This window comes from Pseudophryne corroboree, chromosome 11 (genome assembly GCF_028390025.1).
Source record: "Pseudophryne corroboree isolate aPseCor3 chromosome 11, aPseCor3.hap2, whole genome shotgun sequence".
In the NCBI taxonomy this organism is placed as follows: Eukaryota; Metazoa; Chordata; class Amphibia; order Anura; family Myobatrachidae; genus Pseudophryne; species Pseudophryne corroboree.
This window is the reverse complement of record NC_086454.1, coordinates 302,402,964-302,427,918: the sequence shown is the minus strand read 5'-3', so window position 1 is coordinate 302,427,918 and position 24,955 is coordinate 302,402,964. Positions and strand designations below refer to the sequence as shown.

Below are 24,955 nucleotides of genomic sequence, written 5' to 3'. Positions count from 1 at the left end.
AAATTATCAGCTGGGTCGCCACACTAAGTCCCTTAAGAGGGCTTAGTATTTAACACTGCTCCCCCCCTTCTAAGACCCCCTGGTACCGCTGAGGAGACTTGGAGTCTTTGTGGAAGAGCTGCACGTCCCTGTGATTCCTGTCAGAGCATGCTGCAGAGGGAAAATGGAGCTGGTGAGCTGCTGGATCCGCTCTCAGTGAAGCCCCGCCCCCTTAATGGCGCTCGGCTTCCCGCTTTTATTTAGACTGGCCTGAGGTAATTTTCAGACTAACAGAGGGTTAAAACCCTCGTCAGCCATGGCACAGTGGGACACACGCAGCCACATGCCCTTCTTAGCCCCCTGGAGCGCAGCCTGTACTCAGTGCTTCGCTCCTACCATTGTGCCGCCATTCTCGCCGGTGACCCGCTAACCAGGAAGCCGGCGCTGTGTTCACCACTCTTCTTTCTTCTGGCTCTGGTAGGGGTGGTGGCGTGCTGCGGGAAGGTACGCTGCGCCGTGGTGTGGAGCTCAGTGTCCTGTCTGCGGAGAAACAGGACCATTAGCTTTCCAGGAAGTTGGGCCGTTCTCCCCCCTAAGTACCACGAAGCAGGCAGGCTGGTGCCAATCAGCCCAGCCTGAAAACAACAAAATAGAAAATAAATGCAGAAAACTCTTCAGGAGCTTCCCTAAGCGTGACCGGCTCCTCCGGGCACATTTTTTAAACCGAGTCTGGTAGGAGGGGCATAGAGGGAGGAGCCAGTGCACACTATTGATTTCTTAAAGTTCCCAAGGCTCCTAGAGGACCCGTCTATACCCCATGGTACTAATGTGGACCCCAGCATCCTCTAGAACGTAAGAGAAAAATAGATATTAAGCTATCAACTCGGAATGACCCCCACTCCCTCCCTAACACACTCTCCTCTCTCTCTCCCTAACACTCTCTCTCCCTCCCTAACACTTTCTCTCCTACTCTCTTCGGGGTAAATTTACTAAGATGGGAGATTTTTAGAACTGGTGATGTTGCCCATGGCAACCAATCAGATTCTACTTACCATTTATCTAGCTGCTTCTAGCAGATAATAGATATAATCTGATTGGTTGCTATGGGCAACATCACCAGTTCTAAAAATCTCCCACCTTAGTAAATTTACCCCTTCCTCCCTAACACTGTCTCTCCTACTGTCTAACACTCTCTCTCCTACTCTCTTCCTCCCTAACACTCTCTTTCCCTCCTAACACTCTCTCTCCTACTCTCTCCCTCCTATCCCTCCCTAACACTCTCTCTCCCCTCCCTCCCTTTCACTCCTCTTCCTCTCCCTCTCTCCCTAACACCCTCTCTCTCCCACTCTCTCTTCTCGCCTTCCCACTCTCTCTCCTCTCCCCTCCCTAACACTCTCTCGTCTACTCTCTCCTTAACACTCTCTCTCCCTCCTCTCCCTAACACTCTCTCTCCTCTCCCTCCCTCTCACTCCTCACCCCCCTAACACTCTCTCTCATCTACCTCTCTCCTCTCCCCTCCCAAACACTCTCTCGTCTACTCTCTCCCTAACACTCTCTCTCCCTCCTCTCCCTAACACTCTCTCCCTCCTCTCCCTAACACTCTCTCCTCTCCCTCCCTAACACTCTCTCTCCTCTCCTCTTCCTCCCTAACTCTCTCTCCCCCCCTAACACTTTCCTACTCTCTCCCTAACACTCTCTCCCTAACACTCACTCTCCTACTCTCTCTCCCTCCCACTTACTCTCATCTCCCTCCCTCCCACTCTCTCTCCTCTCCCCCCTCTCACTCCTCTCCCTCCTCTCCCCCCAACACTCTCTCCCCCCTAACACTCTCTCTCTCCTACTCTCTCTCCTCTCCCTCTCTCCTCTACCCCCTAACACTCTCTCTCCCCCCTAACACTCTCCTACTCTCTCCCTAACACTCACTCTCCTACTCTCTCTCCCTCCCACTTTCTCTCCTCTTCCTCCCTATCACTCTCTCTCCTCTCCCACTCCTCTTCCTCACTCCCTAACACTCACTCCTCTCCCTCCCTAACTCTCTCTCTTCTCTCCCCCCCCAACACTCTCTCTCCTCTCCCCCCTAACTCTCTCCCCCCCCCAACACTTTCTCATCTATCTCTCCTTAACACTCTCTCCCTAACATTCTCTCTCCTCTTGCTTCTCTCTCTCCTTGACACTGTTTCTCTCTCTATCAGACACTGTCCCTTTCTATCCCTCACTCCCCCTGACACTTAGTCTCTCTCTCTCTCTCTCTTTCTTTCCCTGAGTCTCCCTCTCTCTTCCCACCTCCTCCACACCATGGTGCTGCCTCCATTTTGTCCCCATAGTATGACCTCCTCCCCAGTGACTCCGCCCCCAGGGGGCACCTAATTAGGATCTATCTTCCCCCCCCCCCCCCCAGCCTATAAATGTTTTGACGCCCCTGCTCACCCGTCGGTCTTTTTTGCACCAGGATCCCGGTGTCAGTATTATGATCACCAGGATCCCATGCGCCGGGATATCATACTGATCCCCCTATTAGTACACCTCTTAATGCCCAGAGGGAAGGGCAATCCTGAGGCCATGGTTCCCCAGAGGTTTCCCCACAAGGGGGTTTTTCCTCTCCTGAGTGCTGAAGGATGACTCTTTGTGAGTCCAGAGGCGTAGCTTTTATGCTATAATCAATCTCATGCACGTCCCTGCAATGTATAACAAGTAAAATAATCGCTAATGCGATCACTTTACTTCTGGGTGTAGACCCCGGCTGTGCTACTTCACATGTGCATTCGTCAGACTGCATATGTGAGAGCAGACAGTAATGCAGAAGGATCCCAAGTATCCCTCTCCTGGGAAGTATTGCATGGTGTAGCCCACAGGCTACAAATGCCATGTAGAAATGGCATTAGCTGCCGGGCCAAGCTCAGAAATGCTTTGCATTCTGGAGCTCTGTGAGTTTTGCAGTTTTCCAACTGCCGTAGAAACTTTTGGTGGCTGCCTTTGTGATCACAATAGGAGGAATTCAACAGATATCTCCAATATCCATTGCAGTCCCCAATACATACATTCAGGGGCTGTTTAATACTTGTGGGCAGTCTCCAAAACTGACTGTTTTCGAAGATGTCTCGCAAATATTAATTGTTAAATATTCTTCGTAATAAACTTTTTATATTTTAGCATAAACTAAAAAATGTTTTATGTATTCATTGACTGAGTCTCTGTTCTTTATTGCATGCTAATTTCACAGGGTCCACAAATTATTACTCTACTGCCCTGCTGTATAGCAGCGAGACATTTTATATACAGCACTCTTGGGGAGATGTATCAAGCCTTGGAGAGAGATAAAGTGGAGATGTCCAAAGCATCCAATCATCTTTTGTCACTTATCTAGCACAGTACATGAAATGATACCTGTAGTTAGAAGCAGTGCCGTAACTAGAAATTTTAGCACTGTGTGCAAGAGACAGCATCAGCGCCCCCCCCCCCCCTTAATGTAAACCGGCGGCAGTACGCGCCGCATGCGCGAGCAAAAAATATAGGGGCGTGGCTTCTTGGGAAAGGGGTGTGGCCACAATATAATACCAATTCATAATTGTAGCAAAACATCAGCCAGAAAGTATAGGAGCTGAGAAGTGGTCTGGGGTCACCACCTGCAGAACAACTCCTTTATTGGGGTTGTCTTGCTAATTGCCTATAATTTCCACCTGTTGTCTATTCCATTTGCACAACAGCATGTGAAATTGATTTTCAATCAGTGTTTCTTCCTAAGTGGACAGTTTGATTTCACAGAAGTGTGATTGACTTTGAGTTACATTGTGTTGTTTAAGTGTTCCCTTTATTTTTTTGAGAAGTGTACATATAAAATCCCAAGTTTAAAGGAAGCAATAACAGGCCACTTCTTTGCCATAACAACTTGCACGCATCTATCCTGAATCCGGAAATACAGAGTGCCCGACACTTCACCAAGATAGCAGGTGGGAAGAAAATGAACAGTCACAGTGCCATCTCTGTGGTAATGGAAACGCAGTGATGGAGATTACAGAAGCATAAAAGATGGCAGCAGACGCCGAGCCAGAACACGTGACCAATATCAAGTGACATCAGTGTTAATAGAAAAACACACTGTTGCCCTGGAGATGAGAACTGTTTATGGTCACATGATTTAGAGGAGATCTATGATTGGAGAGAGACCAGCCTCAGCAGTTATGTATTTTTCAGTAGGGGGAAGTGAAGGGATTGGAATGGATACTATGGATATATATAAGGATTGTTTGGATGGACTAGCAACACTCATTACCTTAAAAAAAGACCCCAGAGGGGGTTGAAACGCGTTAGTGGGGATCAGGCAACTGGAGAGTGCAAGGAGGAAAATTACCTTAAGGAGCAGAGTGCCTGCAAGTCTACTCGGGATACTGCATGGCGATATATCATCCTCCCTATGCCTTTTTGGAACTGATTAAATAATATCCAGTTCCAAGATTTCTGGTAATTACCCACTTGCAATCACTGCCTGTCTGATCCCATTCTTGAGTGTTCTATTCATGTACCTTTGGATTTATTTTATTTTATGATGTGTACTTTTTTAATCACAAAAAAAATGTATTATGCTATGTGTTTTTTCACTCTTTCTTGCATGTACTGAAAAAATACATTGTTGAAAGAGGCATTTAGCACAGTACTGATGAAATTTCTATTGGTAAAAAAATAAGAATTTACTTACCGATAATTCTATTTCTCATAGTCCGTAGTGGATGCTGGGAACTCCGTAAGGACCATGGGGAATAGCGGCTCCGCAGGAGACTGGGCACAAAAGTAAAAGCTTTTAGGTCACCTGGTGTGCACTGGCTCCTCCCCCTATGACCCTCCTCCAAGCCTCAGTTAGGATACTGTGCCCGGACGAGCGTACATAATAAGGAAGGATCTTGAATCCCGGGTAAGACTCATACCAGCCACACCAATCACACCGTACAACTTGTGATCTGAACCCAGTTAACAGTATGATAAACGTAGGAGCCTCTGAAAAGATGGCTCACAACAATAAACAACCCGATTTTTGTAACAATAACTATATACAAGTATTGCAGACAATCCGCACTTGGGATGGGCGCCCAGCATCCACTACGGACTATGAGAAATAGAATTATCGGTAAGTAAATTCTTATTTTCTCTGACGTCCTAGTGGATGCTGGGAACTCCGTAAGGACCATGGGGATTATACCAAAGCTCCCAAACGGGCGGGAGAGTGCGGATGACTCTGCAGCACCGAATGAGAGAACTCCAGGTCCACCTCAGCCAGGGTATCGAATTTGTAAAATTTAGCAAACGTGTTTGCCCCTGACCAAGTAGCTGCTCGGCAAAGTTGTAAAGCCGAGACCCCTCGGGCAGCCGCCCAAGATGAGCCCACTTTCCTTGTGGAATGGGCTTTTACAGATTTTGGCTGTGGCAGACTTGCCACAGAATGTGCAAGCTGAATTGTACTACAAATCCAACGAGCAATCGTCTGCTTAGAAGCAGGAGCACCCAGCTTGTTGGGTGCATACAGGATAAACAGCGAGTCAGATTTTCTGACTCCAGCCGTCCTGGAAACATATATTTTCAGGGCCCTGACTACGTCCAGCAACTTGGAGTCCTCCAAGTCCCTAGTCGCCGCAGGTACCACAATAGGCTGGTTCATGTGAAACGCTGAAACCACCTTAGGGAGAAATTGAGGGCGAGTCCTCAGTTCTGCCCTGTCTGAATGAAAAATTAGGTAAGGGCTTTTATATGATAAAGCCGCCAATTCAGAGACACGCCTGGCTGAAGCCAGGGCTAACAGCATGACCACTTTCCATGTGAGATATTTCAATTCCACAGTGATGAGTGGTTCAAACCAATGTGATTTTAGGAGACTCAACACTACATTGAGATCCCAAGGTGCCACTGGAGGCACAAAAGGAGGCTGTATATACAGTACCCCTTTGACAAACGTCTGAACTTCAGGCACTGAAGCCAGTTCTTTTTGGAAACAGATTGACAGGGCCGAAATTTGAACCTTAATGGACCCTAATTTTAGGCCCATAGATAGTCCTGTTTGCAGGAAATGCAGGAAACGACCCAGTTGAAATTCCTCTGTAGGGGCCTTCTTGGCCTCACACCACGCAACATATTTCCGCCAAATGCGGTGATAATGTTTTGCGGTTACATCCTTTCTGGCCTTGACCAGGGTAGGGATGACTTCATCTGGAATGCCTTTTTCCTTCAGGATCCGGCGTTCAACCTCCATGCCGTCAAACGCAGCCGCGGTAAGTCTTGAAACAGACAAGGTCCCTGCTGGAGCAGGTCCTTTCTGAGAGGTAGAGGCCACGGGTCCTCCGTGAGCATCTCTTGAAGTTCCGGGTACCAAGTCCTTCTTGACCAATCCGGAGCCACGAGTATAGTTCTTACTCCTCTCCTTCTTATGATTCTCAGTACTTTGGGTATGAGAGGCAGAGGAGGGAACACATACACTGACTGGTACACCCACGGTGTTACCAGAGCGTCCACCGCTATTGCCTGAGGGTCCCTTGACCTGGCGCAATATCTGTCTAGTTTCTTGTTGAGACGAGACGCCATCATGTCCACCTTTGGTTTTTCCCAACGGTTTACAATCACGTGGAAGACTTCTGGGTGAAGTCCCCACTCCCCCGGGTGGAGGTCGTGTCTGCTGAGGAAGTCTGCTTCCCAGTTGTCCACTCCCGGAATGAACACCGCTGACAGTGCTGTCACATGATTTTCCGCCCAGCGAAGAATTCTTGCAGCTTCTGCCATTGCCCTCCTGCTTCTTGTGCCGCCCTGTCTGTTTACGTGGGCGACTGCCGTGATGTTGTCCGATTGGATCAAAACCGACTGACCCTGAAGCAGAGGCCTTGCTTGACTTAGGGCATTGTAAATTGCCCTTAGTTCCAGGATATTTATGTGAAGAGACGTTTCCATGCTTGACCACAAGCCCTGGAAGTTTCTTCCCTGTGTGACTGCTCCCTAGCCTCTCAGGCTGGCATCCGTGGTCACCAGAATCCAGTCCTGAATGCCGAATCTGCGGCCCTCTAGAAGATGAGCACTCTGCAACCACCACAGGAGAGACACCCTTGTCCTTGGAGATAGGGTTATCCGCTGATGCATCTGAAGATGCGATCCGGACCATTTGTCCAGCAGATCCCACTGAAACGTTTATGCATGGAATCTTCCGAATGGAATCGCTTCGTAAGAAGCCACCATCTTTCCCAGGACCCTTGTGCATTGATGCACTGACACTTGTCCTGGTTTCAGGAGGTTCCTGACTAGCTCGGATAACTCCCTGGCCTTCTCCTCCGGGAGAAACACCTTTTTCTGGACTGTGTCCAGAATCATCCCTAGGAACAGTAGACGTGTTGTTGGAATCAGCTGCGATTTTGGAATATTTAGAATCCCCCCGTGCTGACGTAGCACCACCTGAGATAGTGCTACTCCGACCTCTAACTGTTCCCTGGACCTTGCCCTTATCAGGAGATCGTCCAAGTAAGGGATAATTAAGACGCCTTTTCTTCGAAGAAGAATCATCATTTCGGCCATTACCTTGGTAAAGACCCGTGGTGCCGTGGACAACCCAAACGGCAGCGTCTGAAACTGATAATGACAGTTCTGTACCACAAACCTGAGGTACCCTTGGTGAGAAGGGTAGATTGGGACATGGAGATAAGCATCTTTGATGTCCAGAGACACCATATAGTCCCCTTCTTCCAGGTTTGCTATCACTGCTCTGAGTGATTCCATCTTGAATTTGAACCTTTTTATGTAAGTGTTCAATGATTTTAGATTTAAAATCGGTCTCACCGAGCCGTCCAGCTTCGGTACCACAAACAGCGTGGCATAATACCCCTTTCCCTGTTGTAGGAGGGGTACCTTGATTATCACCTGCTGGGAATACAGCTTGTGAATAGCTTCCAATACTGCCTCCCTGTCGGAGGGAGACGTTGGTAGAGCAGACTTCAGGAACCGGCGAGGGGGAGACGTCTCGAATTCCAGTTTGTACCCCTGTGATACTACCTGCAGGATCCAGGGGTCCACTTGCGAGTGAGCCCACTGCGCGTTGAAATTTTTGAGACGGGCCCCCACCGTGCCTGAGTCCGCCTGTAAAGCCCCAGCGTCATGCTGAAGACTTGGCAGAAGCGGGGGAGGGCTTCTGATCCTGAGAAGAGGCTGCTTGCTGCAGTCTTTTTCCCCTTCCTCTGCCCCGGGGCAGAAATGAGTGGCCTTTTGCCCGCTTGCCCTTATGGGGACGAAAGGACTGAGTTTGAAAAGACGGTGTCTTTTTCTGCTGAGAGGTGACCTGGGGTAAAAAGGTGGATTTCCCAGCCGTCGCCGTGGCCACCAGGTCTGATAGACCGACCCCAAATAACTCCTCCCCTTTATACGGCAAAACTTCCATATGCCGTTTTGAATCCGCATCACCTGACCACTGTCGTGTCCATAAACTTCTTCTGGCAGAAATGGACAACGCACTTACTCTTGATGCCAGGGTGCAAATATCCCTCTGTGCATCTCGCATATATAGTAATGCATACTTTAAATGCTCTATAGTCAATATTTTCAGTCGGGGAATCCGACCAAGCCACTCCAGCACTGCACATCCAGGCTGAGGCGATTGCTGGTCGTAGTATAACACCAGTATGTGTGTATATACCTTTTAGGATATTTTCCAGCTTTCTATCAGCTGGTTCCTTGAGGGCGGCCGTATCAGGAGACGGTAACGCCACTTGTTTTGATAAGCGTGTGAGCGCCTTATCTACCCTAGGGGGTGTTTCCCAACGCGCCCTAACCTCTGGCGGGAAAGGGTATAATGCCAATAATTTATTAGAAATCAGCAGTTTTTTATCGGGGGAAACCCACGCTTTGTCACACACCTCATTTAATTCATCTGATTCAGGAAAAACTATGGGTAGTTTTTTCACACCCCACATAATACCCCTTTTTGTGGTACTTGTAGTATCAGAAATGTTCAAAGCCTCCTTCATTGCCGTGATCATGTAACGTGTGGCCCTACTGGACATTACGTTTGTCTCGTCACCGTCGACACTGGAGTCAGTATCCGTGTCTGGGTCTGTGTCGACCATCTGAGGTAACGGGCGCTTTAGAGCCCCTGACGGTGTTTGAGACGCCTGGACAGGCACTAACTGATTTGTCGGCTGTCTCATGTCGTCAACAGTTTTTTGCAAAGTGCTGACACTGTCACGTAATTCCTTCCATACGACCATCCAGTCAGGTGTCGACTCCCTAGGGGGTGACATCACTATTACAGGCAATTGCTCCGCCTCCACATCATTTTCCTCCTCATACATGTCGACACAATCGTACCGACACACAGCACACACACAGGGAATGCTCTGATAGAGGACAGGACCCCACGACGAGCCCTTTGGGGAGACAGAGGGAGAGTTTGCCAGCACACACCAGAGCGCTATATATATGCAGGGATAACCTTATATAAGTGTTTCTCCCTTCTATAGCTGTTATATATGTATTTTCTGCCAATTAGTGCCCCCCCTCTCTTGTTTTACCCTGATTCTGTAGCAGGACTGCAGGGGAGAGTCTGGGAGCCTTCCTTCCAGCAGAACTGTGAGGGAAAATGGCGCTTGTGTGCTGAGGAGATAGGCTCCGCCCCCTTCACGGCGGCCTTTTCTCCCACTTTTTTAGGAAAACTGGCAGGGGTGAAATGCATCCATATAGCCCAGGAGCTATATGTGATGTATTTCTTTAGCCATATAAGGTTTAAACATGTTTTATTGCGTCTCAGGGCGCTCCCCCCCAGCGCCCTGCACCCTCAGTGACCGGAGTGTGAAGTGTGCTGAGAGCAATGGCGCACAGCTGCAGTGCTGTGCGCTACCTTATTGAAGACAGGAACGTCTTCTGCCGCCGATTTTTCCGGACCTCTTCGCTCTTCTGGCTCTGTAAGGGGGCCGGCGGCGCGGCTCCGGGACCCATCCAGGCTGAACCTGTGATCGTCCCTCTGGAGCTAATGTCCAGTAGCCAAGAAGCCCAATCTACTCTGCAGTCAGGTGAGTTCGCTTCTTCTCCCCTTAGTCCCACGATGCAGTGAGCCTGTTGCCAGCAGGTCTCACTGAAAATAAAAAAACCTATTTAGAACTTTTACTCTAAGCAGCTCTGGAGAGCTACCTAGCATGCACCCTTCTCGGCCGGGCACAAAAATCTAACTGAGGCTTGGAGGAGGGTCATAGGGGGAGGAGCCAGTGCACACCAGGTGACCTAAAAGCTTTTACTTTTGTGCCCAGTCTCCTGCGGAGCCGCTATTCCCCATGGTCCTTACGGAGTTCCCAGCATCCACTAGGACGTCAGAGAAAATAAGAATTTACTTACCGATAATTCTATTTCTCGGAGTCCGTAGTGGATGCTGGGGTTCCTGAAAGGACCATGGGGAATAGCGGCTCCGCAGGAGACAGGGCACAAAAAAGTAAAGCTTTTACCAGATCAGGTGGTGTGCACTGGCTCCTCCCCCTATGACCCTCCTCCAGACTCCAGTTAGGTACTGTGCCCGGACGAGCGTACACAATAAGGGAGGCAATTTGAATCCCGGGTAAGACTCATACCAGCCACACCAATCACACCGTACAACTTGTGATCTAAACCCAGTTAACAGTATGATAACAGAAAGAGCCTCTTAAAGATGGCTCCTTAACAATATAACCCGAATTTGTTAACAATAACTATGTACAGTATTGCAGATAATCCGCACTTGGGATGGGCGCCCAGCATCCACTACGGACTCCGAGAAATAGAATTATCGGTAAGTAAATTCTTATTTTCTCTATCGTCCTAAGTGGATGCTGGGGTTCCTGAAAGGACCATGGGGATTATACCAAAGCTCCCAAACGGGCGGGAGAGTGCGGATGACTCTGCAGCACCGAATGAGAGAATTCCAAGTCCTCTTTTGCCAGGGTATCAAATTTGTAGAATTTTACAAACGTGTTTTCCCCCGACCACGTAGCTGCTCGGCAGAATTGTAATGCCGAGACCCCTCGGGCAGCCGCCCAAGATGAGCCCACCTTCCTTGTGGAATGGGCCTTAACAGATTTAGGCTGTGGCAGGCCTGCCACAGAATGAGCAAGTTGAATTGTGTTACAAATCCAACGAGCAATCGTCTGCTTAGAAGCAGGGGCACCCAACTTGTTGGGTGCATATAGTATCAACAGCGAGTCAGATTTTCTGACTTCAGCCGTCCTTGAAATGTATATTTTTAAGGCTCTGACAACGTCCAACAACTTGGAGTCCTCCAAGTCGCCAGTGGCCGCAGGCACCACAATAGGTTGGTTCAGGTGAAACGCTGATACCACCTTAGGGAGAAAATGCGGACGAGTCCTCAGTTCTGCCCTATCCGAATGGAAGATTAGATAAGGGCTTTTATAAGATAAAGCCGCCAATTCAGATACTTTCCTGGCGGAAGCCAGGGCCAGTAACATAGTCACTTTCCATGTGAGATATTTAAAATCCACCTTATTCAATGGTTCAAACCAATGGGATTTGAGGAAATCTAAAACTACATTTAGATCCCACGGTGCCACCGGAGGCACCACAGGAGGCTGTATATGCAGTACTCCTTTAACAAAAGTCTGTACCTCAGGAACTGAGGCCAATTCTTTTTGGAAGAATATTGACAGGGCCGAAATTTGAACCTTAATAGATCTCAATTTGAGACCCATAGACAATCCTGATTGTAGGAAATGTAGGAAACGACCCAGTTGAAATTCCTCCGTCGGAACACTCCGATCCTCGCACCACGCGACATATTTTCGCCAAATGCGGTGATAATGTTTCGCGGTGACTTCCTTCCTTGCCTTAATCAAGGTAGGAAAGACTTCTTCTGGAATGCCTTTCCCTTTTAGGATCTGGCGTTCAACCGCCATGCCGTCAAACGCAGCCGCGGTAAGTCTTGAAAGAGACAGGGACCCTGTTGTAGCAGGTCCCTTCTCAGAAGTAGAGGGCACGGGTCGTCCGTGACCAACTCTTGAAGTTCCGGGTACCAAGTCTTTCTTGGCCAATCCGGAGCCACTAGTATTGTTCTTACTCCTCTTCACCGTATAATCTTCAATACCGTTGGTATGAGAGGCAGAGGAGGAAACACATATACTGATTTGTACACCCAAGGTGTTACCAGTGCGTCCACAGCTATTGCCTGTGGATCTCTTGACCTGGCGCAATACTTGTCCAGTTTCTTGTTGAGGCGAGACGCCATCATGTCTACCATTGGTCTTTCCCAACAGTTTATTAGCATGTGGAAGACTTCTGGATGAAGACCCCCCTCTCCCGGGTGAATATCGTGTCTGCTGAGGAAGTCTGCTTCCCAGTTGTCCACGCCCGGGAAGAACACTGCTGACAGTGCTATTACGTGATTCTCCGCCCAGCGAAGAATCTTGGCAGCTTCTGCCATTGCACTCCTGCTTCTTGTGCCGCCCTGTCTGTTTACATGGGCGACCGCCGTGATGTTGTCCGACTGAATCAACACCGGTTTTCCTTGCAGGAGTGGTTCCGCCTGGCTTAGAGCATTTTAGATTGCTCTTAGTACCAGAATGTTTATGTGAAGAGACTTTTCCAGGTTCGTCCATACCCCCTGGAAGTTTCTTCCTTGTGTGACTGCTCCCCAACCTCTCAGGCTGGCGTCCGTGGTCACCAGGATCAAATCCTGTATGCCGAATCTGCGGCCCTCCAATAGATGAGCCTTTTGCAACCACCACAGAAGATATACCCTTGTCCTTGGCGACAGGGTTATTCGCAGGTGCATCTGAGGATGCGACCCTGACCATTTGTCCAACAGATCCCTTTGGAAAATTCTTGCATGGAATCTGCCGAATGGAATTGCTTCGTAAAAAGCCACCATTTTTCCCAGGACTCTTGTGCATTGATGTACAGACACCTTTCCTGGTTTTAGGAGGTTCCTGACAGGTCGGATAACTCCTTGGCTTTTTCCTCGGGAAGAAAAACCTTTTTCTGAACCGTGTCCAGAATCATCCCTAGGAACAGCAGACGTATCGTCGGAAAACAGCTGCGATTCTTGGAATATTTAGAATCCAGTCGTGCCGTCGAAGAACTACTTTAGATAGTGCTCTTCCGACCTCCAACTGTTCTCTGGAACTTGCCCTTTTTAGGTCGTGCAAGTAAGGGATAATTTAGATGCCTTTTTTCTTTGAAGAAACATCTTTTCGGCCATTACCTTGGTAAAAAGGCCCGGGGTGCCGTGGATAATTCAAACGGCATCGTCTGAAACTGATATTGACAGTTCTGTACCACGAACCAGAGGTACCCTTGATGAGAAGGACAAAATTTGGACATGGAGGTAATCCTTGATGTCCAGGGACACCATATAGTCCCCTTTTTTCCGGTTCGCTATCACTGCTCTGAGTGACTTTATCTCGATTTGAACCTTTTATGTAAGTGTTCAAAACATTTTAGATTTAGACTATGTGTCACCAAGCCGTCTGGCTTCAGTACCACAATATAGTGTGGAAAAATAATACCCTTTTCCTTGTCGTAGGAGGGGTACTTTGATTATCACCTGCTGGATATACAGCTTGTGAATTGTTTCCAATGCTGCCTCCCTGTCGGAGGGAGCCGTTGGTAAAGCAGACTTCAGGAACCTGCGAGGAGAAGATGTCTCGACTCTCCAATCTTTACCCCTGGGATAATACTCGTACGATCTAGGGGTCAACTTGCGAGTGATCCCACTGCGCCCTGAGACTCTTGAGACTACCCCCCCACCTTGAGTCCGCTTGCACGGCCCCAGCGTCATGCTGAGGACTTGGCAGACGCGGTGGAGGGCTTCTTTTCCTGGGAAAGGGCTGCCTGCTGCAGTCTACTTCCCTTACCTCTATGTCTGGGCAGATATGACTGGCCTTTTGCCTGCATGCCCTCATGGGAAAGGAAAGATTGAGGCTGAAAAGACGGTGTCTTTTTTAGCTGAGATGTAACTTGGGGTAAAAAAGGTTGGATTTCCCAGCTGTTGCTGTGGTCCCCAGGTCCGATGGACCGACCCCCAAATAACTCCTTCCCTTTATACAGCAATACTTCCATCTGCCGTATGGGATCTGTATCACCTGACCACTGTCGTGTCCCTGACATCTTCTGGGAGATATGGACAACGCACTTATCTTGATGCCAGAGAGCAAATATCCCTCTGTGCATCTCACATACATATATATAGAATGCATCCTATTAAATGCTCTACATGAATAAAATATTTTCAGTCAGGGAATCCGATCAAGCCAACCCAGCACTGCATCTCCAGGCTGATGGCGATCGCTGGTCGCAGTATAACCACCGTATGTGTGTATATACTTTTTAGGATATTTTTCCAGCTTCCTATCAGCTGGCTCCTTGAGGGCGGCCGTATCTGGAGACGGTAACGCCACTTGATAAGCGTGTGAGCGCCTTATCACCCTAAGGGGTGTTTCCCAACGTACCCTAATTTCTGGCGGGAAAGGGTATAACGCCAATATTTGCTATCGGGGTAACCCTACGCATCATCACACACTTCATTTTATTTTATCTGATTCAGGAAAAACTACAGGTAGTTTTTTCACTCCCACATAATACCCTTTCTTGTGGTACTTGTAGTATCAGAAACACGTAACACCTCCTTCATTGCCCTTAACGTGTGGCCCTAATGAGAAATACGTTTGTTTATTCACCGTCGACACTGTATTCAGTGTCCGTGTCTGTGTCTGTGTCGACCGACTGAGGTAAATGGGCGTTTTTAAAAAACCCCTGACGGTGTTTCTGAGACGCCTGGACCGGTCCTAATAGATTGTCGGCCGTCTCATGTCGTCAACCGACCTTGCAGCGTGTTGACATTCTCACGTAATTCTCTAAATAAGCCATCCATTCCGGTGTCGACTCCCTAGAGAGTGACATCACCATTACAGGCAATTTCTCCGCCTCCTCACCAACATCGTCCTCATACATGTCGACACACACGTACCGACACACAGCACACACACCGGGAATGCTCTGACAGAGGACAGGACCCACTAGCCCTTTGGGGAGACAGAGGGAGAGTCTGCCAGCACACACCAAAAACGCTATAATTATATAGGGACAACCTTATATAAGTGTTTCTCCCTTATAGCATCTTTTATATATATACAATATCGCCAAAATCAGTGCCCCCCCTCTCTGTTTTAACCCTGTTTCTGTAGTGCAGTGCAGGGGAGAGCCTGGGAGCCTTCTCTCCAGCTTTTCTGTGAGAGAAAATGGCGCTGTGTGCTGAGGAGATAGGCCCCGCCCCTTTTTCGGCGGGCTCGTCTCCCGCTATTTTTGAAGTTAGGCAGGGGTTAAATATCTCCATATAGCCTCTGTGGGCTATATGTGAGGTATTTTTTGCCTCTAATAAGGTTTTTATTTGCCTCTCAGAGCGCCCCCCCCAGCGCTCTGCACCCTCAGTGACTGTTGTGTGAAGTGTGCTGAGAGGAAAATGGCGCACAGCTGCAGTGCTGTGCGCTACCTTTAGAAGACTGCAGGAGTCTTCAGCCGCCGATTCTGGACCTCTTCTGTCTTCAGCATCTGCAAGGGGGCCGGCGGCGCGGCTCCGGTGACCATCCAGGCTGTACCTGTGATCGTCCCTCTGGAGCTTGATGTCCAGTAGCCAAGAAGCCAATCCATCCTGCACGCAGGTGAGTTGACTCCTTCTCCCCTCAGTCCCTCGCTGCAGTGATCCTGTTGCCAGCAGGAATCACTGTAACATAAAAAACCTAGCTAAACTTTCTCTAAGCAGCTCTTTAGGAGAGCCACCTAGATTGCACCCTTCTCGGCCGGGCACAAAAATCTAACTGGAGTCTGGAGGAGGGTCATAGGGGGAGGAGCCAGTGCACACCACCTGATCTGGTAAAAGCTTTACTTTTTTGTGCCCTGTCTCCTGCGGAGCCGCTATTCCCCATGGTCCTTTCAGGAACCCCAGCATCCACTTAGGACGATAGAGAAATTAGTATTTTGGATTCTATGTTTTAAAGAGACAGTACATGTCATAAAGGGAAGTGACTACATTTGATCCTAGCGCAATCTAAGGAATCACTCACCTTTTACATTTCATTTCTCAAGAGAAAGTATGCCTTTTTGCAGATGACTCAAAGGTATGCAACAGAGTAGACACACCGGGAGGGGTTTGTAGGAGGATCTAGGAAGACTGGTAAAGAATGTGGCAACTACAGTGTACTAGGAAATCATGCACTTGAGTCTCATTAGCACAAAGGCTAAATAAAGACTTAACAGCACTATAATGGAAAAAAAATGTTGCCCCCACAATAATGCCAGATACAAGTAATGCCCCCAGTATAGTGCCCCTGCAATCCTCACCCAATCACCTACCCCCTGCTACCCTCACCCAATCACCTACTCCCCTCACCCAGTCACCTGCCCCCTGCCACCAGGGCCGCCATCAGGGGGGTACTGGGCGCACAGCAGTCCTGGGTCCGGCCTCTCTGACAGAGAGGGGAGGGCCCAGGCAGCTCATGCCCTTGTCTGCACACCGCCGCCGCCTGTCCATCCATCCGATGTTAGGGTTGCCACCTCATCCCTTTAATTCTGAACACATATTAATTACACAGGTTCTGTGGCTGATTAAAACCAGGTGAAATGGAGTCTTGAAGTCAGCAGCCACAGAACCTGTGTAATTAATGTGTCCAGAATTAAAGGGATGAGGTGGAAACCCTAGCCGCAGTGCTCTATTGAAAATGTCCCTCCCAAGATGGTCGCCGCCTCAGGGAGTTACTAAAGATACTAGAGGAGGCCTCATAACTGTCTACTCTGAGGCGGCAGCCATTTTTGGAGGGTCGTTTTCAGTAGTTTGAAATCATGCAGGCGCGAACAGCGCTGCGGCCCCTGCCTGGACATTTAAGTATTTGCATCTAGGTGAGGAGAGCGGCCACCCGCTTGGTCCTTCCAGCAGCGCAATCTGCCCCAGCTCCAACCAGCACAGACAGTATGGTCAGGTCAGCAAGACAGAGCTCAGAGTGCAGAAACACCCTGCCCCCGCTCAGTGGCTGCCCCAACATCTGTGAGGTGTGTACAGTGTGCTGCTGTGTGACAGGGACACCACTGTGTTGCCAGGAGCGGGGCCCGGTGATATAAGAGGCCGGGCAGGTGAGCAGAGCAGTATTGTGCTGCAAGTGAGATGCTGGGCAGGAGGTGATGGAGTCGCTCCCCTGCTCGCTGCTCTTGCTGGGAGTGCTATGTGTACTGGGGGCCGTGCTGCTGGCCTGTGCAGAGCCTTCTCCTCAGCCTCGGTCTGCTGCCCCTGCTCCAGCCCGATCCCATCCTCGCACTCTGCTGATGTCTGGAGCCCGTTCCTGCCCGCGATGCTGCTGTTGTTGCTCCGCTAGGGAGTGGCTGAGCCGGCCCCTGGTCATCCTACGGAGCTCGGACGAAGCGGGCTACATCCCGGAGCCGGATGGACACCTCTAACCTGGTTAGCGTTCTGGCTCAATTTCCTGCCTACAGACCACATAAGGACCCCTGGCCAGGGCCGCAAAAGGATGCGATAGGGGCCGCAAATTTAACACACCTGCTGTATAGTTATTAGCGACAGAAGGGGTGGGGGTAGGACACAGGGACGGTCAGGAGATGCTGGGTTTCAAAAAGGGGGGAAGCTGCAAGTGAAAATTAAAACAGGTAATTGACAAGTGCCGACAACAGCGCCCCCTACCTTGCAGCGCTATGGCCCTCATTCCGAGTTGATCGCTAGCTGTCGTTCGCTGCGTAGCGATCAGTGAAAAAAACGGCTAATCTGCGCATGCACCGCAATATGCACACGCGTCGTACGGGTACGAAGTACTTTGTGGTTTTGCACTGGTTTTAGCGAAGATTCCAATCGCACAGCCGAACGCAAGAAGATTGACAGGATGTGGGCGTTTCTGGGTGGCAACTGACCGTTTTCTGGGAGTGTTTGGAAAAACGCAGGCGTGGCCGGGCGTTTGCTAGGCAGGTATTTGACGTCATTACCGTGTCACTCGTCGCAGCAATCATCGCCCAGAATAAGTAACTACAGGGCTGGTCTTGTTCTGCACAAAATGTGTTTGCTGCTGCGTGGCTGCACAGGCGTTCGTGTAATACTATTCCTGTTTGGTGATTTTAAACTACCTTATAGTACTTACTGTAAAAGAAGAATCTCCTATAATAGTCGTACTTATTTATTGTTGGCTTTCTCAATGTTTTCTTCCGATGCAGTCTAGCGAGTATTATACAATCAAACAATATAAAGCCACTGACCAACCAACGTTTTAGTTTATTATCCCATATAAAGATTCAATGGAGATTCAACATTTGTCCGTCTGTTATTATTTTAAAATACCATAACATTACTCAGACAATCACGGACTTATAAAGTAACGTTAGTGATACTTCAAACAGTAACCTTACAAAGTTCAATAAAAGTTATATGCATGTAACTACAATTTCTCCTATACCGTTTAGAAAATATAATAAATAGTGTACACTATCACTCTTTAATTAAATATTACTGTCTCTCTCTTAGGAATATGACGTATATTTCAGGTATATACCTTACTGTCTATACTGCGCAGCAAGTAAAGGCCTTGGCGTTGGTGCACATGAAGTCTTTTTCCCGATAATCCCGTTTTATATTATAATTCCAGTCTGTAGAATCCAGATCTATTTAGTGTGGTGGCACTATCTTCATCCTGTGTATACTGTATATTATAGTAAGGGTATTGGTATTAGGCTTCTTGAGACTACAAGAATTGTTACACTATGTTCCAGTTCTTCAATTATATCACTACAGCTGTATTTCAGTAGTAACTGGTGTACAAGTATCTCGGCTGACCTGTAGTCTGCTGTGCTACAAGTTACTTTGTTATTTTTCCTGAAGTATGCATGAGACTTGCTACCAACTAGTGGGATACTCTGTAGGAGAATCCTGGATACAGAACTCAGGATGACAGCTGACTTGACATATATATAATATAATTGATAGTTCAGTGTAGGCACTGCTGTATATATATATAACTATTTTATAGTTGCTAATTTCAGTGTAAGTACTGCTGCTGCAATAATTCTGACACTTTACACGAGTGAATGGTGTTTTATGAGTCACTTCACTATATTTCTTGTCAGAGAACGGCATTCAAGGCTGCTGTGGATATAAGCCCACCTCCGGGTCCGCCTCCCTACTCAGCCTCTTTACTCCCTCCTTATTTTCTGCGTCACCGGAGTGCTAGCTGGGTGGGCCTATACAACCAGGCCGGCCCTCTTTTCAATTGGAGAGCTTCTATAGCCAGGCCTTCCCAACACAGTTGTCGGGGCTCTCCCCGGTACCTGGATCTCAGCTGCTCCGTTCCTCTCAATTAGCGCTTCTCACCCCGATCTCTTTGCTGCGGCTCCGTGAAGCGCTGCCTCCTCCGTTGCCTTCTCCCGTCAATCTCCGGCACCGACGCTCACTCCTCTCCGGCAGTACTGCAGTACTGGTGGTGGGGCTGTTGTAGCAATCAGCTCCGTCTCCCTCTTCAGCGCCGCTGTCCACTTCTTGTCAGCGCAGCTGTGCTGTTCTTTCCTTCACTCGGATGCCGGGCTGTGTGGTACTGGGCATCGGCTCTCACCGCTCCGTCCTCCACGTCCTACCTCCTCCTAACGTCTCCAACGGTTTTTTCACCCGCCGCCTGCGGGTCCTCTTATCTCTTCCCCTCCTGCGGCTCGTGAATCCCCTCTCCTTGTTCTCGCTCACTGGCTCCCTTTGCCCGGCGAGTGGTTCCCTTCTCTCCACGCGGGGGCTCCAGAAACTTCTCCAGCCCTCCATCATTACTTATTAGATTTATCCTCACTCCTCTTACATTAATAATAGTAAACAACAAGGCAGCCATATACACTTATTTATACTATGTATATACTGTATACCTATAACAACTTAACCGGGTTACATATACATATATGTATATATACATATATTACACATATATATATATATATACATATATATATATACATACATACATACACACACACACACACCGTATTTTCTCTTCAACAGGTACCATTTTTAATAAATTAATTTATATCTAGCTTATCCCCTATTCTCCACCACAATAAACAGGATATTACATTCGCACTTCTGCAAAGCGAAAATACACTCCCCCGTGGGCGGCGACTATGCGTTTGCACAGCTGCTAAAAGTAACTAGCGAGCGATCAACTCGGAATGAGGGCCTATGTGCGGTGCCCCCTCCGCACACACCTAGTTACACCCCTGCACTTACCTGCCCCATCGTAAATCAAGATTGCCCCTCTTGTGATGATTACTCCGTCACTAATACATTTGCCCTTGTTTATGTGACAGTTGCCATGTGATTGGTGGTGACATTTCTGCCCTGGGTATTACCCATACTTGCCGCCTACCTGACCCTACCCCCACCATAACCCCTATGTCACACCTTCTGCCCCCAGCCCCGGGTAAGGCTGCCCTTACCCCCCGCTGTACCTGCAGTATCCTGCCGGGGTGTCCGCTGCTGCTCCGTGTCCCCGTCCTCAGTAACAAGCGGCAGATGCCCCGGAGACCGGTGGAGCGCCCACCGACAGTGCGCAGTAAGAGGCCCATTCCTGGGCTGCGCTAATAACTCCAGGCCGAGGCCTCAGCGCAACCTTCGGCGGCCTGTCACATACACGGTCACGCTGCTGCTGAGTCCTAGCCCACTCCCCGCCCATAATAAACACTCAGCATCCAGCCCATAGCCATTACAGTGACACCACACACAGGCTACATATGTAACTCAGGGTTGTGTAATGCATGCTAACATATACTCATAATAAATGTCTTGACCATGTATATGTAATTTTTGCATAATAATAATGATTGGTGAGAAAGTCCTGGATAGTCAGGGACAGTCCCACTTAACCCATGGCACAATGCTTTTTTGGATCCAGTTACAAAAATTATTACTAATAAAATAATTATTAACCAAATGAATATAAATTCATATACAACAAGGGAATTTCTCTATATGTACACTTACACCTAATAAATAATTTCTATAAACAGTACAGTATTTGGGGCCTGATTCTCAATCTGACATAGCTCCAGCTGCGGACGCTTCTCTCCATTAACAACACAGGAATACAAGAGCGGCCGTCTCACTCTGCATTACCAGATTTATTGTCCGTGAAACGGGTGTTTCTGGACAGCAACTGGGCTGCAACTTTGCTAACGCATGGAAAAGATCCATCTCCTCTGTTTTTATCGGCACTGCTTTCTACGAGATACTGCGCCGATGTGAGGCACATGTATGAATGGTCAGTGGCACTGACTGTGCTGTCAGCTGCAGCTATCGATTTCAACAGCTGCAGTTGTCATTTCCCAACCACAGCAATGACCGCACCATCCCTGGCTGCTTTAGCTGCCGGTCTCTGGGCTGTGCATGGGAGTTCTTGCGATGTTTGCGAGATATCGTGCACTAGGCTGATGAGCTGTGGGGTCTGGCAGGGATCACCAGAGGAGGGAATTTTTCACTCCCCCACTCCGGCAGACGAGATGTTAATACGTGCCCTTATTTATCAATGAGTGATAAATTTCACTGTGAGTGATAAATTGCACCAGACAATCTACTCCTGCCATTTTTCAAACCCAGCCTGTGACATGGAAGTTAAAAGCTGATTGGCTGGTGCAATTTATCACTCACAGTGATATTTATCACTTGTTGATAAATAAAGGCACTTGTCGGTACTGCTTCCTAGCAGCACATCTCCCCTTCAGTCTTTAAAGTGTCCTCATACCATCCACACCCTAGGCAGTTGCGTAACTAGAAATTTTTCTCCCCCAAGCCAAAAAATTCTTCGGATATTCCCCCACAGTGCCAGGTACTCGCATGCTCCCAGTGCCAAATATAGCCCCCCCCCCCCCCATGTGCCAGGTACACATATACCCCCGCAGTGCCACATATGCCCCCAGTGCCAGATATTACCCCACAGTGCCAGGTACTCACATGCCCCCAGTACCAAATATAGCCCCCCCCCCCATGTGCCAGGTACACATACACCCCCCAGTGCCATATATGCCCCCTCAGTGCCACATATGCCCCCCTCCCCCTGTGCCGCATATGCTCCCCCAGTGCCCCCCCGCGCTCCCCCGCTGTTTTGTGATGGAGGGACACGGAGGGCACAGCGCGCGCCTCTCCTGTGTCCCTCCTGGGTCTCCGGCGGGTCTGTTAAAGGAAGTGCCGGTTCGTGAGCCAATCAGAGCTCACGAACGGCACTTCCTTTATTAGACCCGCCGGAGACCCAGGAGGGACACAGGAGAGGCGCGCGCTGTGCCCTCCGTGTGCCTCCAACACAGCAGCGGAGGGAAGGAGGGAGAGGAGACCGCAGATTGACATGCGGACGCTCGTCCGCATGTCAATCTGCGCTAAATCAGTGGCGGCGCCCCCGCAGCCCCTCGCCCCCAAGCCACCGCGAGGGCTGCGGGGGCAGTAGTTACGCCACTGACCCTAGGCAACCACCTAGGTCTGCCTAACGGCAGCACCAACCCTGTTTGGGCCGTGTTAAGTTGTTTCAATGCCTATGCATTTTCTACACGCTATTATGGAACTTATCCACTACTAAAACATTAATTATTGTAACATACCCTCCAACTGTATTTTTTTATGGTCTGTACCGGCCAAAAAGGGCTTTGTACCAGCTTTCAGCATCTCCTAATCCTATTGTTTCCTATGGGAGCGCAGAAGGGCCACGCCTCCTTTGCCCGTGGTCACACCCCCTTCCCTAAACTGTACTGATTTTCGGCACAGCCGTGTTGGAGGGTATGTTGCAGTGAGAAGTCCCATACCAACACAAGATATAACTGTATATCACAGTGATAATTCAGAATACTGTATTTTCTGGTGTAAAAAGCAAGGGAAAGAAGTGTAAAATCAGGTAAATTGGTAGAAAGTGTAAAATCAGTGGATGTAAAAGGAGGATGTGAGTTGTATTATTATCAAGGGCGTAGCTACCATAGGTGTAGGGAGTGCAGCTGCTATGGGCAGTGGTGCTGAGAGGGGGGTACAAATTACCCGGGGCCCAGGTCTGATGGAAGGGCCCAGTTAGGGTCCAGTAAGGGCCCAGGCCACATCCCCCTTACCTGGCAGCAGCAGCTGCAGCTCTCCTCAGCCCAGCACACATTGCTGTGTACTGGGCTGCAGTGTGGCTATGGAGGTGCTTCAAATACAATTTTTTTCAGTATTTCTTTCTAAGGGTACATGAACACACCTCCTGTGATTAGGCCACGCCCCTTTAAAACTACCTGGGCCCATCCTGGCTCTCGACTTCCCTGGCTATCGAGCCCAGAGCTGAGAGGAGCTCACAATCCATGTTAAGTTACTTGTGTTATATACATTTTTCACTACTGGGTGGTACACAGGGGCCCTTACAAACTTTTGCCTTGGGGCCTACAATATATCTAGTTACGTCCCTGGATCTGATTATTATAATACATATAAAATGAACTGGAGGCAGGGGCGCATCTAGAGAGGAGGAGGCCTGTGTGTATGCTTCAGTTGGGCCCCCTACTCTGTATCTGGCAGCGCCGTAGCTCTGGGCACTAGGGTTTCTAGGCAACCCTAGCGCTGACCCAAAGTCTAGTGTGCATGCGCAGATCTCTGGGAAAATGACGCAGAGGTCATTTTCCCAGTGATTTCCTTACAGTGCTTTCTGCAGTGCTGTTGCTTCCAATGCAGGACTCCAGAGGGTAAGTATTTAAAAAATGGGTGCAGGGTGTGCGGTGAGGCCCCCCTTGATCCCCGGAGCCCGTGTGCACTGCACACACTGCACCCATTAGAAATATGCCAGTCACTGTAGGGCATTATAATGTTACATAATATGAGGCACTGTAGTGTGGCATAATATGTATTCATGGCACTGTGTTGTGGCATAATATGAACTGTGGCACTGTAATGTGGCATAACATAGATTGTAAGCTTACGAGCATGGCCCTTCTACCTCTATGACTGTTTGCTATATAAGAAACTGTTAATAAACTTAATAAATAATATGAACTAGGGACAATGTAATGTGGCATAATATGAACTGGGGGGCACTGTATTGTGGCATAATATGAATTGAGGCACTGTAATGTGGCATAATATGAACTGGGGGCACTATATTGTGTCATAATATGAACTGGGGCACTGTAATGTGGCATATTATGAACTGAGTGCACTGTATTGTGGCATAATATGAATTGAGGCACTGTAATGTGGCATAATATGAACTGGGGGCACTATATTGTGTCATAATATGAACTGGGGCACTGTAATGTGGCATATTATGAACTGGGGGCACTGTATTGTGGCATAATATGAATTGAGGCACTGTAATGTGGCATAATATGAACTGGGGGCACTATATTGTGGCATAATATGAACTGGGACACTGTAATGTGGCATAATATGAACTGGGGAGCACTGTATTGTGGCATAATATGAATTGAGGCACTGTAATGTGGCATAATATGAACTGGGGGCACTATATTGTGTCATAATATGAACTGGGGCACTGTAATGTGGCATATTATGAACTGAGGGCACTGTATTGTGGCATAATATGAATTGAGGCACTGTAATGTGGCATAATATGAACTGGGGGCACTATATTGTGTCATAATATGAATTGAGGCACTGTAATGTGGCATATTATGAACTGGGGGCACTGTATTGTGGCATAATATGAATTGAGGCACTGTAATGTGGCATAATATGAACTGGGGGCACTATATTGTGTCATAATATGAACTGGGGCACTGTAATGTGGCATATTATGAACTGAGGGCACTGTAATGTGACATAATATGAACTAGGGGTACTGTACGTAATGTGGCATAATATTAACTGGGAACACTGTATGTCATAATGTGAATTGGGGTAACTGTGTTGCATAATGTGTTACATCCCCACAATGTGACATAATGTGAACTAGGGCACTGCCATGGTTCATGTGTGGGGCATAACAGTAACTAGGGCACTATTCTGGTTCAT

The 24,955-nt window shown here is 48.5% G+C and overlaps 1 protein-coding gene across 3 annotated transcripts in view; it reads right to left on the bottom strand.

Moving 5' to 3' along the window:
* Positions 1-20,660, bottom strand: part of SPG7 (SPG7 matrix AAA peptidase subunit, paraplegin) — a 150,227-nt gene extending 129,567 nt beyond the window's left edge. The window contains exon 1 of one of the 3 annotated variants that reach the window (XM_063945541.1): positions 20,434-20,660. In XM_063945541.1, the coding sequence (XP_063801611.1) occupies positions 20,434-20,550 (117 nt within the window). In that variant the 5' untranslated portion in view covers positions 20,551-20,660. Of the gene's footprint in view, positions 1-20,212; positions 20,237-20,433 lie in introns of those variants that run through there. The other 2 variants (XM_063945539.1, XM_063945540.1) reach the window with 2 other exon arrangements.
* Positions 20,661-24,955: the final 4,295 nt, after the last annotated feature.